Source organism: Eptatretus burgeri, chromosome 4, assembly GCF_056783735.1.
Source record: "Eptatretus burgeri isolate ZD-2024b chromosome 4, Ebu_testis_v1, whole genome shotgun sequence".
NCBI classification, from domain to species: Eukaryota; Metazoa; Chordata; class Myxini; order Myxiniformes; family Myxinidae; genus Eptatretus; species Eptatretus burgeri.
The window spans coordinates 71,659,237-71,676,443 of record NC_140964.1 but is presented as its reverse complement, the minus strand read 5'-3'; the positions used below and the strand labels follow the sequence as shown (position 1 = coordinate 71,676,443).

At 42.1% G+C, this 17,207-nt stretch overlaps 1 protein-coding gene across 4 annotated transcripts in view; it reads right to left on the bottom strand.

Annotated features, from left to right (window-relative positions):
- The window catches only part of LOC147028318 (SCO-spondin-like), a 431,359-nt gene that overhangs the window by 147,476 nt on the left and 266,676 nt on the right, over positions 1-17,207 (bottom strand). For all 4 annotated transcript variants that reach the window (XR_015057517.1, XM_085878618.1, XM_085878617.1 and 1 more), the window contains exon 81: positions 1,456-1,622. Coding sequence is in view for 3 of the 4 variants with exons in the window: in XM_085878618.1 (XP_085734744.1) it covers positions 1,456-1,622 (167 nt within the window). In the remaining variant the exon portion in view is untranslated. The remainder of the gene's footprint in view (positions 1-1,455; positions 1,623-17,207) is intronic.

The following is a 17,207-nucleotide window of genomic DNA, read 5'->3' as shown; positions in this document are numbered from 1 at the left end:
TAAGCAAAATTGTATGACTGTTCGTAATGCCGCCAAAGTTTGATGACGTTACGCAAAGCGGTTAAAGGAGATATACGACCAAAACATACACAGACAGGCAGACACTGCCCTTTTATTATTATGAATTATGTATTGTCAATTATATTGAAGTTATATCTCTCAATTCACTTAATACAACTTAAAATTCACATGGGATCAAATGTCCTGATTCAGACAAAAATATTATCAAGGTTGGACAAGAAATACAATTCTCAAAGCAGTCAACCGTATGCTATAATCGTAACTCCCTCTCGAGTGGCTTCCACACGAAGGCATTGATGCATTAAATTCCCATGAATGTACAATGTAGGTCAGGTCACGTCACATGACATGACGTTGGCAGGCGTGCACAAATCTTCCGAGTTCGATTACTGCTCGGAACCTATTAAAATCAAAACACATTCCAACATGCTGCCAAAACATTATTAATACGTCACAACAGTGGAAAATGACAAATAACTTTGTCAAAAATACTACACATTTGGGTTCATGTGTATTTAAGATAAGATGGCCGTTAACGTTACAATTGGTTCACAATATTTATGACGTGACGATTCGTACAACTTTTAAATTAAAATTATCAGGCTATTCTTCATTCCATTTTCCCTGATCAGACTGTGTCTCATGTGGAAGTAAATGTGGTGACTCATGTCCTTCAACATCTAGAAAACAGAATACAACCACTAAGATTTGATGCCATATTTGAATTTGGCTTGAGATATGCAACACTACAAAAAAACAGCAGCATTGATCATTAGGCAACACACATTCAGTTTGTACATGTCCACATATAAGAAAATAAAAATTCAGACTAATTTATTAGGAAAACATTGTGGACCATTGTCAATAATAACAGTTTATTCAGCTGAAGTTGGTCCTCTCATTTCAATACCTTTGCTCCATAAGGCTCGGCAAATGAGAGTTGGTCCTTTCATACAATATATATATATATATATATATATATATATATATATATATATATATATATATATACACACACACACACACACACACACACACACACACACACACACACACACACACACACACACACACACACACACACACACACATATATGTTTCATCCAATGAGGGCATATCACGAATCAGGACTATGAGCATAGGTGCGACATTACATTCCTTCAAAGATAGGCAAGCTAATCTGAATTTATAGGTTTCTGATGACTGCAAAGTACACCTTGATATGCAATGATAACTAGAATTGAGTGATATTTTCCCCACTGATTTTGGAATCGTTTATCATCCTCGCATACTTTAAGCTCAACCTCAGACAAATCTGGGCAGTTTACACTGTTAAAGGCCAGCTTGCCTGGTCAGATTGGTTAAGTTTTGTGAACTATTAAAGGTTTAATCAACTCATTCAGCCAGCTCAGTGTTATCAGAATCGTCTCAAACCTTTAGACAATGGGTACGATGGAGCAGTGATCCATTAGGACAGTGGCAACCCTCCTCACAAGCACCCTCCAAGCAGGACACTGTGCCCCATACGTGTTCGCATGTGTATGGACAGCTGTCTTTGGGTCCACATTCGCGGAACAGCTTGTCTGGAGGGCAGCCTTGCTCTGGACAATCATGAACAATGGCAAATGAGGGAGAGATTGTGTTGTCAAACAGGCGAATAATGTTTGTTATTGCCAATCACATACTTTCGAAAGAGCGGAATGATTGATGCAACACTTATGGAACTGGAAGGAAACAAACGATGGTTACATTTTATCTTGAACAAAAGAACATTATAATGGTAATGATGGGTTTGATGAAGTTAACAGGAAAAAAAAGTGTACATTTTACAGGAGGTACGTGATAATTATCAAGCACTACCTCTCAGACAGGAAAATATATGATTGTTAGGTTGTGAATAGATGTTGTGAAGTTGGAAGGATGAAGCAGGTGGAAGGTTGTGAACTAAGTTTTCACAAGTACGGCCATTAAACTTGGATATTCCATCAAGTGCAAAAGCAATCTCGAAGTGTGGACAAAATATTCCCATTAAAAGTCCAAACTGTTCAATGTTCATATTTGGAAACAGTACTGTGCTTAGGCGGGCCATCTGCCCCTCTGTTAAGACTTCCTTACAGATCCTAAAGACCTCATGGTATCTTTTGTAAAAGATATGGGTTTACAATGCTGACTTGTTGAGGATACTGGACTGGAAAATTGGGTGGTGGTGGTTCATATGTTGCTGAAGGCAGCAGTATCAAGCATTTAGAATCTAAGCTTCAGGAAGTCGAGTTGGTTTCAAGAGAAATGCCATTGGATTGTTTGTTAAAAAAAGAACCAGGCTGGCTCGTGAACAATCCTTTCAGATAATTAATCTGCTTGCCCCAGCCGGTCTAATGAAATGCGAGTCCAGTCAACATGTGCTCGAGCTGGACTTATCTTCCGTTGTTGCAGGAGGTCGTTCTGAAATGGCCATGGGTGCTAACCTTTCGACTTGTAAAAGTAATTGTTTCGTTTTAAAGACTATTGTGTCCTGGTATCTCGAGAAAATTCATCCTACCTTAGATCTACTGTTAACTCAGCTAAATATTGCCAGAAGACAGACTAAGGTCGACTCGAAAACACGACAGGCAACACCAACTATGAAATTCCATCGGGAAACGTTGCTTTCACTCACAGACACTGGCGAGACTGGGGTTAAACAGAGAATTTATAACACGGAATAACAATCCAAATTATAAATCACTTCTCCATTATGCAAAATATGGATGAGTATGAGCAACCGTAGCAACCCTTGTTTAACGAAACACTTCCCTACATGCTTTAGTTATCGTGCTAAATGTTGGGTTATTGAGAATGGATGTCTCATACAGCTTACTGCAAAATAGAACAGAATGCAAACGGTCATGAAAATGCAAATCAACAAAACAATTCGCTCGGTTCCAATGGCTTACCGTTCAAAAACCTTACGGTAATGAAGGCCAAACACACAATTGTTCAAAGTCCGTTTGCTGCATTCACATGATGGGGAAAACCAAAACAATCCAGCTTGTTGACAGGATGAACACGATACCTACTGCCTTCCTCGGTTCCTTGCGTCATTTTCATCACAAAAATTTGTGCGCAGCAGGTATTGGATTAAGCCAAAAACAGAAATATCAAAATGTTCCAGTTTCAATGAGAAACCTTAAAAAAAAAAAAAAAAAAAAAAAAAAGCAATACTATTTCAATGAATTTCTATTTTTCCTTAACAGGATTAAAATTAACCTTGTGATGTGTGACCAGCTTCTGGCAGTCTTGTTCGGCGCAGTGTCGATATCGGTGACCGTGCCAGTTGGTGTCAGTGTGATGTCAAAACACGTTTTATGACGTCGTTACATGATTCCTTGATCGATGTTGTGTTGAGTTTGCATGGCATCGATTTTGTAAATTTCATTTGGTGGCAGAGCAAATCGATCGCTTCGTTTCACAGGACGGTACTGTGATTTGGGCAGAAAAACCTGCAAAATTTCCACCCCCGGGGGAACATTTCCCGACCATTGCCCGAAGTTGTGGGCAACGGGGAAGGGGTGGTGGTTGGGGGTTGGAGGGGGGAGGGTGGTGGTCCATTTGACTCCTACTTTTACAAACTCAGGAGCAACAAGAATTTGACATGGTGATGATTTCACTCCAATAAGTCCAGTAAAGTCTATTTATAATCAAATCAAATCTGTTGGACCATTTTTATAGAATGCCACCACATTCTACAGTCTTTAGAGCACAAGGCAAATATAGCACAAGGAAAACACAGTACAAGATAAATGTTCCCACCTCAGTGATGCCTCGATGCAACACCATGTTGATGAGCACATATATATATTTATATATATATATATATATATATATATATATATATATATATATATCCGAAGTAGTAACTTAAATGGACCACTCTGTTAATTTGGGCACAGTTCAAGTCTGATACCAGAGTGATTCTAAAATCAATTACTCCCATAATATGGCAAATTCATATTAATTCATAATTGTGATACTGTTAACTAGATAGGGGTTTGAAAATAAAATAAAATAATTAACCTATACTTGTGTTCTTCACTTATACTGACGAGGTAAGCTTTATACTCAGGGTGTGTGCAGCTGCCATCCTGCTACAGTGAGTGACAGTTTTACAAGCTACCGATCATGCTCCATTATCATTTAAATCACACTAAAATACGCAATTTGGTTTCTGTATGTCTATCTACTCGACGTGATCAAATGCATTTGGTCATTCCTTATCCAATCTCGACCAGGCTTGACAGGGGGACTTAAGGATCACACGGCATAGGTTGTAGCAACTTAATTTGCCCCTATCCCCAAGGAGGAAATACGTGACATGCGACTGCAAAAGCAGGTCACACTTTATGACCTGTGAATACACAGGGTCTGCGAACCCACAAACATACACGGGGTGTCGGGGTCCAACAGTATATATCAAATTTAATTGATTAGGTGAGAGGTAATTGGTTATTCCCGCCATTCACAGGTGAAGGCCCGGTCACACCTTGACGTTTTAGCCAACGTATGCCGATTTTTTAATTTTTTTTCTAAAACGCTGGCACACATTGAATACGTTATGGGTAAGTTTTGATAACATTGAGAGCACGCTGAAAAACGCTTCCATACGTCGTTGTACGCTGGCTTTAAACGTTGTACTTTTTGGTTGTCCTCAAATTTTTTCATGCTTGAAATTTCAAGACGTATGCTGGCGTATGACTCACACGTTCCGCTACGCTGGCCACAAGTTGTATGCACGGTCTGCGATCGTTGACACGTCAACACATGCTACTTGTAAGTTAATCATAAGTTGAGACACGCCGAGGTAATGTTTAGCGTACCCGAAACTTATTTCTAACCTATGATTAACGTGTTGTTGGCACGTTACGCGATCGTTGCCACACATCGACAGACGTTACTTTTAAGTTACTCATAGGCTGAAAGACGTCGGTATAATGGATCGTCCTTGCGTCAGCGTCCATGGCCACGGCCAGGACACTTATTTGCAGCATTCTACAAACTTTTCTTCGGCATGACGAAGATGTTCACACTTCGATGTCTAGCTTGGCTATGATTCCAATTGTCCATCGGCAGCGTCTATTTAAAATAGTCGAGTTTGAGCGTTTTAACACGTTCAGAAGAAACGCTTCAAATTTCCAAACCCCAGCGTCAAAAAACAAAGGCGAGTGACAGCAATTTAAATCGTTCATTGTAAACAATGAAAATAGCTGAGTGGTACCGTTTAAAAGTCGTTGAGTGTAAAAAAAAATCCAATTGTTGAGCGCAAGCGTCTACTTTCAATAGTGGAGATGCAGCCATTTAAATCGTTGAGTGACAGCCGATGAATAGCAAACCCCACGTCACCGGCAAAGATAAACTGCCGCACGATATGGATAAGTTAGGCTATCGTTGGGCATAATTTGTGAACGCCGGCTTCACGATAATTATTCATTGGTATATCGTATCTATATAGTCCGGGAGCCAACCGATCAAAATTAAAAAAAAATTGCCCGGTCTGCTATAAAATTTTTGTGTTGATTTTCATAAAGAGACACCCTTTGAGTATATGAAAACCAATGTTGGCAATGGTGAAACTCTTGCGCAACAACACAGTCAACACTTTTGCGAGCCCCCTCTGATGACAAAATGTTGGCAAAAGCGAAGATGTAGGATGGGGGTATGGGTAATTCATATTGTCCTAAAATCATAACCACTAAACCTATATACACAAATGACCCCTCATATTAAAGAGGAGTTCATTTCCTATATCACAATTGGTGTAGATTTAACCTACCTACAATTGACAAGGTTATATGTCAAACAACAAAAGATTTATGCAACTCAGAAATGCTTGACTATCAATGGGGTCAGGAACAAGAACATACTTTTACATGCCATGGTTTTAAGGAAGATAAAATTAGAAATGGATTAACACAATATTGTGACATGAAACATCCTCTTCAGAGGAAGAGTCACTCTCTGAAACAACTCCACCACATGAACCTCTCTGACCAAGGCATATGCATGTCACTCAGCAAGGCACAGCAGCCTTTTTGCATGAACATCGTTTCAGACATTTGGATAATTTGCACATGCAAGACACAGTTTTGTCTATGTTTGGCTTGGCTGGCTTAGACATGAGAATTGGGACCAGTTTTCCATTGATAAGGGTTCTGCCAAATGTTGTGGCTGGGGGAAGTGCTCGGTCACTGAGATGTGCACGTCTATACAGAAGCAATTGATACAATGCTCTTAAAACAAGGAAGTAAAACGCATCTTCTGTTGCTGGCAGTGACCTAAGGTCTAATTTTGAAGAGACAAACATATGCTGCCTGAGGGTATCCAAACAGCTGAACCCTTTTTGGCCATGCAGAGCAGTCCAGTATACTCTGGCCTCATCAATGACACATTCTGTTGCTGCCATTTCACTATCTCTTCCAAAATCAACAAGGTGGGGAAGGTTTCCTATCAGTCCCAGAGAAACCTGTGCCGCTCTTCTTTTCACAGGAACACAGGCATCATCCCAACTGACTGGAAGAGGGGCCTTGTTGTCCCTCTCTGGAAAGGGAAGGGTGATCGCCAAGACTGCAACAACTACCGAGGGGTGACGCTGCTCTCAGTGCCGGGCAAGGTCTTTGCTCGGATAATTCTTGATAGGGTTCGCCACCATCTGCTAGAGCACCAGCGTCCAGAACAGTCAGGCTTTACACCAAAGAGGTCAACGATTGACCGTATCCTTGCACTTCGTGTCCTCACCGAACGCAGACGAGAGTTTCGGCAGGGGCTGCTTGCAGCCTATGTTGATCTCTGTAAAGCGTTCGATTCAGTGAATCGGGATGTCCTCTGGAGAATTCTTGGTCTTCGTGGGGTGCCACCGAAACTGATCGATCTGATGTCTGAACTCTACTCTGGTACTGAGAGTGCTGTGGAGTGTGGTGGTACCATCTCTGACTTATTTCCAGTTGTTACTGGAGTTCGTCAGGGATGTGTACTTGCCCCCACACTTTTCAGCACTTGTATGGACTGGATTTTAGGGAGGATGTCGGAGAGATAAAGTTGCGGTGCATCGTTTGGCAATGTCAAGATCTCGGACCTTGATTTTGCAGATGATGCAGTCATCTTTGCGGAGACTTTAGACATCCTCTTGGGGGCCCTCGAGGTGCTGAATGAGGAGTCGGAGCCGTTGGGATTACGGATTTCTTGGGTCAAAACTAAGATCCAGGCTTTCGGTGACATCTTGGATGCTGCTGTCCTGTCTGTGTCTGTTTGTGGTGAGGATGTTGAGGTCGTGGATAGATTCACTTACCTTGGCAGTGATATTCATGTCTCCGCAGGTTGTGAGCCGGAGGTCAATAGACGTCTGGGTCGGGCCTGGGGAGTCATGGATTTACTGGATCATGGGGTGTGGCGCTGCCGGTACCTGTGCGGGAGGACGAAAGTCCGAGTCTTCAGGTCCTTGGTACTTCCAGTCTTGCTCTATGGGTGCGAGACTTGGACTTTGACCAAGGATCTGAGACGGAGACTTAATTCCTTTGGTACCAGGTCTCTTCGAAGAATCCTTGGCTATCGCTGGTCGGATTTTGTGTCCAATGAGCGGTTGCTGAGAGAGACTCGGATGAGATTTGTTACCTGCATAGTCCGTGAGCGTCAGCTGCGGCTGTATGGACATGTGGCTCGTTTTCCTGACGCTGATCCTGCTCACCAGATTCTCTCAGCGAGGGTGTCTCATGAGTGGAGGAGGCCAGTGGGCCGACCACGTGCCTCATGGTTGCAGCAGGTTGACCATCATCTCAAGGAGATGGGGATGGGCCTGGCATCTGCCTGGGGGATGGCCAGACGGAGGCCCCTGGAGTACCGGCGGAAAGTGGACGCAGCGACGCGCTGTTCTGGCACATGCTCCCATACCTGACCTGACCTCTTCTTTTCCCCTTCTGAATGAGTAGCTCACTGTGTCACATCCACACAACACATATGTGCACAGAAGTGTGGCTGCGACATCAAGAGGATTTTCTGGTACTTCTTGCTCAACACTTCTACCAGCTCATGAATAGGTAGGTATTGATTCTGCCGTTCTATCCAGAGTTCTTGCAATGTGTTCAAGCAGCAGAAGTGATATATACACAGCATAATTATGTCTGTATCTGTTGCATGCACAACAGCTCAATGGTGATCAGGATATTCCACACAATATGCAAGATGAGCAATAATCCTTGTGTCTGCCTCTTCATGTTCTTCACAAGGTAAGTCCAGAACTGAACTTGATGCTGATGTGATGGAAAGAGTGTGACCTTTGTTTTCCATCATACCACCAAGAATGATGGTCACTCCATCCGGAATAGCTTCAGGACTCTCACAAAGGGAAGTGCCAATGAAGTTCTGAAGATTTCCTTTATTTCTTGGATTCTTCATGAGTAAATTCCAGTCCGGAATTTCTAGACTCTTGGATGGTGAGAATTGTCTTGCCTGGTCTGTCTGGTTTCTCCTCTGCTGCTCATGACCCTTCAAAGTATGGCTATCATCAAAATCATCCTGATCACCAATGATGTTGACACAGTTGCACATTTCAGGTTTGAACTGAAGGAGCTTGCGAAGATACAGCTGGGGAAGTTCACCAAATGTTTTTGCACCCATTTTTTGGTATTTATTTACAAATGCCATTGTGTCTACCAGATAAACTGTGTATAGGTCACTCTGTGGTAATGATGGCAGCTGTAAAACAACATCCTGCTCAGCTTCAGCTTCAGCAATTAGCACTGCCACGAAATCAGACTTGTTGCCTTTGCGCATTACAAACCCCTGTGCTAAGCGTGGATCAACCTCAAACAGGGATGATGGATAGTCTGTCCACTCATGGGAAAATGCAATCTGTCTTGTGACTGGGTCGGCATCTCGATAGAAACACAGCACACGTGTAGTTGCAGTCTCATCTTGATAGATCCTGATTAAACTCTGTTTCCTTGATGGGTTTGATTTCTTCTGTGAGGAGAAAGTTACCAGCTTCAGTGGTTCAATCTTAATAGAGACCACCTCTTCTGCTTTCATAATGGCTTCCATGCCCTTAGCTTGAGCATGGACCAAGTCTTTTGAAGCATCCTTCTCACCAGTTGCTCTATTGAGCAGATCCACTTGGTTGTTACACTGGAATGGGTTTATCATCTGCTGGCATATCACTTTCTTGATCTCCTCAACATGCATATGTTCTTCTGTTGCCTGCTTATGTGTTTCTCCATGATGAGTAGATTCCTGTTGGCCTAGATTAGCCATAGACTTTATGTTCTCTGATACAGCTGTGAGAAATGGTGCTGTCTTCACATATTTATCTCGAGCAGCTGGTGCCTGAGATATGCCTTTGAACAGAGATGTCTTCCCTTCATTGTTGTATGTCTGCTCCAGGGCCATGTCACTCCAAACACCATTGAATTTTCCTTTGGAAGAGTGAACTGTGAAGTACCCAACCTGGATCTAGCAAACCTTAACCGAACTGTGTTCAATAGAGTAAGAGGATTTTGGGGGTAGGGGTAACTTTGGTTGACAAAAATGTTAATTTTCTCTTTAAAAATTGATAGAACTCACTCAAATTTGCTGTTTTAATTAGCCATGGATACCATGTTCATATCACATTAAGAGAAATTAGTATTCTAATGCAGCATCTGCCTATGATAAGAAAAGTTCTAAAGGCCATCTTCAAAAAACGTTATTTTTAAGGCATTTTTCACAAAATTATGTACTTTTACGAGGTTTACTTCCACAAAGGCAATTTTTTTTGTCATTTTACAATGCACTGATTGAATTCTTACATTTAGTTCACATTTATTTTTCATGAATGTGATTTTTTAATTTTTTTAGAAATTTTATTGACAATTGCTGTTTTATCAAATTTTTCAAATCTTCCTCAAACAAAAACGTCCGCCAAAATTTTTCGCAAGAGCTTATGAATTGCCAACATTGGTTTTCATGAACTGCAAACATATATCTAAACATCCTGGGGGTGTAAAATTTTATAGCAGAGGCTGTAAGGTCCAACCCTAAAACAGCCTCGTACACAGGTTGGCTCCCGGACTAATAAGTAATCAAAGCGCTCTATGCACATTATTAGTTCATTGTGCATTTGTCCAACCCGTAATGAATAGACATAAATTGTAAAAACAAGCCATAGCTCATTGTTGAAAAAGCCCCATAAAAAATTAGCCGCGAAGAACTTCGAACAATGGTGAAAAGATGTCTCCTACCCGTGGACACGCGGACGCAAGGACGATCCATCATAACCCACACCCTCCCCCTCACACTCACCTACTACTGCCAACATGAACAAACTACTACTAATACTAATACTAATACTAATACTGATACTGATACTGTTACTGCTGACATGGACATCGACTCAAAAAGGACTCGAAAACACTGTTGGGTTCCCCTTTTATGAGCAGCATTTTTATATACCAATTCCCAAAATCGCTGGGAACACGTCTTTATATGGCAGTTGTAAGCTAGAAACACGTTAATTTTTTTTTTGTCGACCGGAAGACGTCATTGGAATACGTCTACATACGTCAATGTGTGTTGGGACTTCGTAAAGAATTGGTTCAAAGCACGTCAAACATAAGTTAGAAATAAGTTTCGCGTAAAAAAGACATTACCGCGACGTGTTTCGACTTATGAGTAGCTTATAAGTAGCCTTTGTGGACGTGTGTAAGCGTCCGCATATCGTGTGTACAACTTATCCCCATCGCATGCGGAACGTGTGTCATACGCCGAGTACGTCGTAAAATTTTGAACATGCTTAAAATTTCTTGACGTACTCTACTTACTACGACGTATGATAGCGTACTTTAGCGTTGTACTCACGTATACCAAACTTACTCAGACCGTATTTGACGTGCCCCAACGTTTTAGACACATTTTTCTTAGGTCGGCATACGCTGGCAAGATCGCCAAGGTGTGACCGCGATGTTGACACTTCCATTTCTACGGCAGTTATGATTCGAATTGTTGTGCGTCAGCCTTTTAATAGGCTACGTCACGACATCGTCGGCGATGCGTGCAACGCGCTATGCCTAAGTTAGACTATCGTTGGGCATCAGTTGTGTGGGCCGACAACAGGTTCAGCATTCGTTGGTATAAGTTATCTATAACACAACGAAACGTTCTGTGTCCATTACCAATGCGTTATACATAAGACCATGTCGTTATGAATACGTCCGAATCTTTAAAAAAAAACATCAAAAGTTCAACGTAAGCCAGTGTTTTACATACATTTTAATACGTTGCCATCACAGGCTAAAATGTCAAGGTGTGACCGGGCCTTAAGAGATGTGAATGGGTCTTTCTTTGTTATTTAAATATTAACTGCTTTTGACATTCGCTCATGGTACATGCTTGAGAGCCTCATTGGTATGCATTGCTGTCTGCGCTGTTGCTGAAGATTTGCCAATAAGTGATGAAACCGGTCCGGCAGCTGAGGGGGTGTGTCGTATTGGGATTCTAATGTGTGCACTATTTGTGAATGTCTTTTCAGCTGTGGAAGAACTCTGGGAAGGGTTTTAAACAACAAAGGGTCTTACGTTGGAAGCCTTTCTTGGTTGATTTATGCAGCTTTTTCGGCGAGAGGAGTGGGGGAGGTGTCGATTTAGTTATATAATCATAGCCACCTGGGTTTATTGATTGGGTGAGAGCTAATTGGTTATTCCCTCGATTCATAGGTGAGAGATGTACGTTTATATATGTTGTTGTTCGTCTTTCGGCTGCTCCCGTTAGGGGTCGCCACAGCGGATCATCCATTATGATCCGCATACTGATTTGGCACAGGTTTTACGCCGGATGACCTTCCTGACGGAACCCTGGTCGCCTCTTACGACACAGGGATATAGATTGGGTTTCGCCATAATTCCGGGCTGCCCTACACCCTCTCATAGCGCGGCCCAGCGCAGAGCACCCGTCCTCAAGCGATCCTCCAACCCAAGCCTCCGAGTAGCCGGATTACAGTTGCACGCCACTACACCTGGTGTACATATTATATATAAAACAATTGATGCATTTCACCTCAGGCTTGTTGATTTAGTGCTTGCACAGAACAATCATAACCACAATGAATCAAATTACATTTTATTCACACAAACCTATATTTCTGTTGGAAAAATTTCCATCTCTGCAGAATGGCATCGGTACAACGATGGCAGATGGAAAGAGTGGATACAGCTTTTCAGAAATGCTTGGAAGCTGATTCATAGATGCAAAATTGTAGGCCTCGGGTGTGAAAAAATGATGACAACCTCGACTTGTGTTATGTCTGCTGGTTGTGCTGCCTTTGCAAAGGACTTTGGAATAAATTCCACCTTCATGATGCCTCAATACAACACTATGTTGATGATGAAAACAACAACAAGATAATAGATGACGGTAAGAGAAAGAAGGTCAGTATTATCAGAGATCAGACGAAAGATCCTGAAGGCAGGGCTAATTTAAAACTGCAGTTTACTGAGTTGGATCATGAGTTGAAGAGGTGTTGTAAAAACGATAAGGACAAATCAATGGCAAGACCTCAGTGGCTCAATCAGCACCTATCTGTGGCAATATGTCAGAATCTGCTATCACATTGTCAAACAAGAAAAAGAGCAATCAGAGATTGCAGACCCTCGCCAGAACTTGTTTTGTGTGATTATTGCATGCTGGTGTGTTAATTAATAAGACACATAATTAGAACTGCCACTTTATACCTTCTGGCAGTGATGACCGGGTACCAAGACATCCCGCATTGATGGGACACTTGACCCTGATCAATTATGTTTATTGTTGTTCAATTGAATTCTGAATGGGATTGAAATAAATTCAATTCAAATCAAAGGTAAGACCAAACAGGTACAATCCTGCATTGGAGTAATCACAAAGGACTCAAACACGCAAAAACAAAAGATGAAGTCATCAGGAGGAACTTGGATAGGATTCGGGTTTCAGCTGCTACTCCTCTACCCTTAAAACCATCAAAGCACAGCCAAGTGAGCCTTATTCAAAAAAAAAAAACCCAGATCAAAAAAAAAGATAATTCTGGCTGCCACACCATACGTCTGACCAGGTTGAAATTTAAAAAAAAAAAAAAAAAAAAAAATATATATATATATATATATATATATATATATATATATATATATATATATATATATATATATATATATATATTACCTATCACTGCTAGATCATATTTATGAAGTTCCATGTTGATTGATAAAGTGGTTCAAGAGAAATAATTTTTTTAAAGATTTTTGCTCAATCCAATATGGCTGCCAAATCATGTGACATCAATTATTCATGAATACCCTGCTATTCCCAAGGCTTGGGGAACATTTCTGTGAAGTTTCCCCTCGATCTGTCCCGCCGTTCTGGAGAAGAATATTTTTATAGGTATTTTTGTTTGGACACACTGTTGAGGCTTGAATGAGAGCCAACACAAACAAACACACAAGGGGAGCAGGAGACAAGAGGGGTGGGAGAGGGAAGGAAAAAAACATTGGGAAACAGTCACATGAGGAGATCTGTGGAAGGGAGAGGGATGGGGTGGGGTACACAGGGTAAACAAGATGGACACTACAGGGACTTTCAGGAAGGAAAGCAGGGAATTTGAAGGAAATGGGTTTTGGGTGAATTCGCGGGGGCAGAAAAGATCGTGGTTTTGGATGGGGGAAGATAAGAGATGGTGATGAACAGCGGTTTTGAAGACCTGGAGGGAAGAGTGGGATTGAAGAGAGTGTGGGAGTTTGTTCCAAAGGCGAGGAAAAGGAGGAATAAAAGAATGAAGGTGAGCAGTGGTTCTTGATTTTGGTAGTTTTACGAGAAGGGGGCTGCTGGTGGAACTTCAGCGCCCTGCTGAAATATAGGGGAGCAATCTCTCAGAAAGAGCAGGAGGGGTGAGGCTGGAGTGGAGATGGTAGAAGACAGAAAGACCACCGACCTGCCTGTGGTGAATGAGTGAGAGATCCAAAGACTCGGCCTCATCACGGGAGATACCAATGATCCTAAATGCCTTGGTTTCCACAGCGTGAAGCCGAGAAAGGTGAGAGGCAGGAGGACCAGCCCAGAGGGGAAAGCAGTACTCCATCAGCTTGTGGATGAAACCTTTGTATGTGGTCAGGAGCTCAGGTGTGCCAAGGAAGGACTTTGCACGATGGAGGATGCTCAGTTGGCGACTGGCTTTGGAGGCCAGCTTTGAATAATGGCTTTCTCAGGAAGGATCATGGCAGAGTGTGAGACCCAGAAGCTTGAATGAAAGGAATTCTTCAAGAGGATTGTTGAGAAACTAGATGGGGGGGGTGGGGTTCCAGACAGTTCTTTCAGAGAGACACAGGAGTGTGAGATTTGTCAGGGTTGAAAGACATTTTCCCTGTGTGGGACCAGCTTGTGATTTTATCCAGATCTGCAGAGAGTGAAAAGGCTGCTGCTTGCCTATCTGAGGGATGGCAGATGGTATGGAAGAGGGTGGAGTCATCAGCAAAGAGAGGAAGAGGATTTTCCTGAGAGTCGGAGAGATCATTGATGAAAACCAGAAAAAGAGCAGGACGCAGAACGCTACCTTGAGGAACTCCAGCCTGGACAGGAAGAGGGGATGAGAGAACTCCATTTAGGGCCACATGTTGGCTGCGACAGGAGAGGAAGTCTGCGAGCCATGAGTGGAGGTGGCCTTGGATACTGTAGAAAGAGAGTTTGGTGAGCAGGGCAGGGTGCGAAACCTTATCAAAGGCACTCAATATGTCGAGGGAGATGGCTCTGATATCATGTCTGGCACTGAGGATCTCCATTCATTGTTGGGAGAGCAGAAACAGCATATCCAGGGTAGAGTGCCCTCGTCTGAATCCAAATTGATGATCAGAAATCAAGCCAATGGAGAAGAAGGATTTAATGTTGGAAGCGATGATGGATTCCACATCCTTGCTGATGATTGGGAGAAGGCTGATTGGTCTTTAGTTAAGGGGATTTGCTTTTGCACCTCTTTTATGCAGGGCAGTAATGTTTGCTGATTTCCAAGCAGATGTTAGATGACTGAGCAAATGAGAGGTGAATAGAACAGAGAGAGAATGAGCAAGAGCAGCAGGTTATTACGACACGTGGGCTGATGCCGTCTGGACCAGTTGTAGAATCTGAGTCGAGGTTTGACAGCAAGCTCTCCAACGTCAGGAGAAAAGGACACAGAGTCCAGGAACATCGAGGTGTGACTGGTTAAGTTGGGTACACAGAAAGCAATGGGTTTCTGATGCAAAATTCAGAAGCAAACACAGAGTTTAGGCATTCAGCCTTTTCAGGTAAAGGTAAAAGGTAAAGGTAAATTTTTTTCAAGGTAAAAATAAATAAATAAATAAATTGCTGCCGAACCACGTGACCGATGACATAATCAATTTTTTTTTCTGTGTACCAATTGATGCCGAGATGACCCTCAAAAATATTCATACTGATCGGATGTAGCCTTCCACATATGCAAATATGATGTCACAACGAAGGCACCTATGACATCATTAAAAAAGAAATATCGCACTTATTCCCCATGAAGAGTACTTGCCATGTACCAAGTTTCAATTGTTTCCTTTGTGCAATTTCGAAGATAGAGGTCCAAATTTTTTCTTTTTTTCCAACATGGCTGCAACAGCATGCGACTTATGACATCATAATTGCCATTCCCACATTCTACATAAGTCGTTGTTCCTATGGGGAAAATTTTGTCTCAATCTGAAAAGCGGTTGCAGAGAAAAACACAAAAGTTCTGTGCAGACAAACAAACAGACAAACCGACCCAAATACAATTCCCTTTCCTCTGGTGATGGTAACTAGAACAGCACTCGGTAGAGCATGTACCCCCACCAGGCTGAACATTTTATGTTTTGTATCCTATTGATAGGCCAAATCTGCCTGCAGACGTCAACCAAAAGTGAATCGGCTTGTTCTTTTCACACACCCAACCTGTCCAATAAGTATGTTCCGAATCCGTCCTTAACTTTTTGAGATATTCTGCTCACAGACAGACAAATGTGAAAACATAACCTCTGTCCACATTTGGTGGTGGAGGTAATAATTGACCAGATCATCGACACCCTGGTCAAATTCCAAATTCCTGCTCTTTCCTACAGGGGGCACTGCTTCAGTGACACAGCAGCCATCCAAGCAATGATGCAAACCAGGAGCCATGTATTGTGTATGAAACAAGAAAAAAGAGCAATCAGAGATTGTAGACCGTCGCCAGGACTTCTTTTGAGTGGTGTATTTTTATAGGTTTTAGGGTAATATGGCTGCCAACCATGTGACTTATGATATCATATGTGTGAACCTTTTGTTCCTCATTGACAGGCGGTCATACGCATAAAGTTTCGCCTCAATTTGTTCAGCCACGTCAGTGAAGAAGATTTTTGAAGGTTTTATTTTTTAAAACAATATGGCTGCCAAATCACGTGACCGATGACGGAATGAATTTTTTTTCTATGGACCATTTAATCCCGAGATGACCGTCAAAAATGTTCATACTGATCGGATGTAGCATTCTACATATGCAATTATGACGTCATAACGAGGGTACCTATAACCTCATTAAAAAAATCAAACTCATTCTCCAAGAGGAGTACTTGCTATGTGCCAAGTTTCAAGTTTTTTCCTTGATGCAGTTTCAGAGATTTTCCAATATGGCTGACACACCACGTGATGGATGACTTCATATTATCATTAATACATTCTACATGAGTAGTAGCCCGAATGGTGAAAATATTTTCTCAATCTGACAAGCAGTTGCGGAGAAAAACATGAAACTTCTGTACGGACAAACAGACAGACAAACAGAAAAACAAACCGGGAGGCGGCAATGGGTCACCGAGCATGGAAACTAGAAGATGTGCAAAATGTGGACATGGAAAGTATAAGCAAAATGGATGTCATATAGCGGATAGGGAATCACCTTAAGATTATGCATATCAAATCTCATCCAGTTCCATCGACCGATAACGACTCGGTATCCATTTGAATGAAAAGTACCGAAAATGCGGTTTGAAATCGGAAATCCTCCAAAGTTCGAGGGAGTGCTGTGGGTGAACAAAGATCTAAATCGAAAATCCGGCTTGTTCGTTTGTGCACAATGTATTCCAGACGATTAGTGTGAATTTTTATGACCATCCGACCATAACCCGAGGAGGAGTAGCATTTGGCGCGAA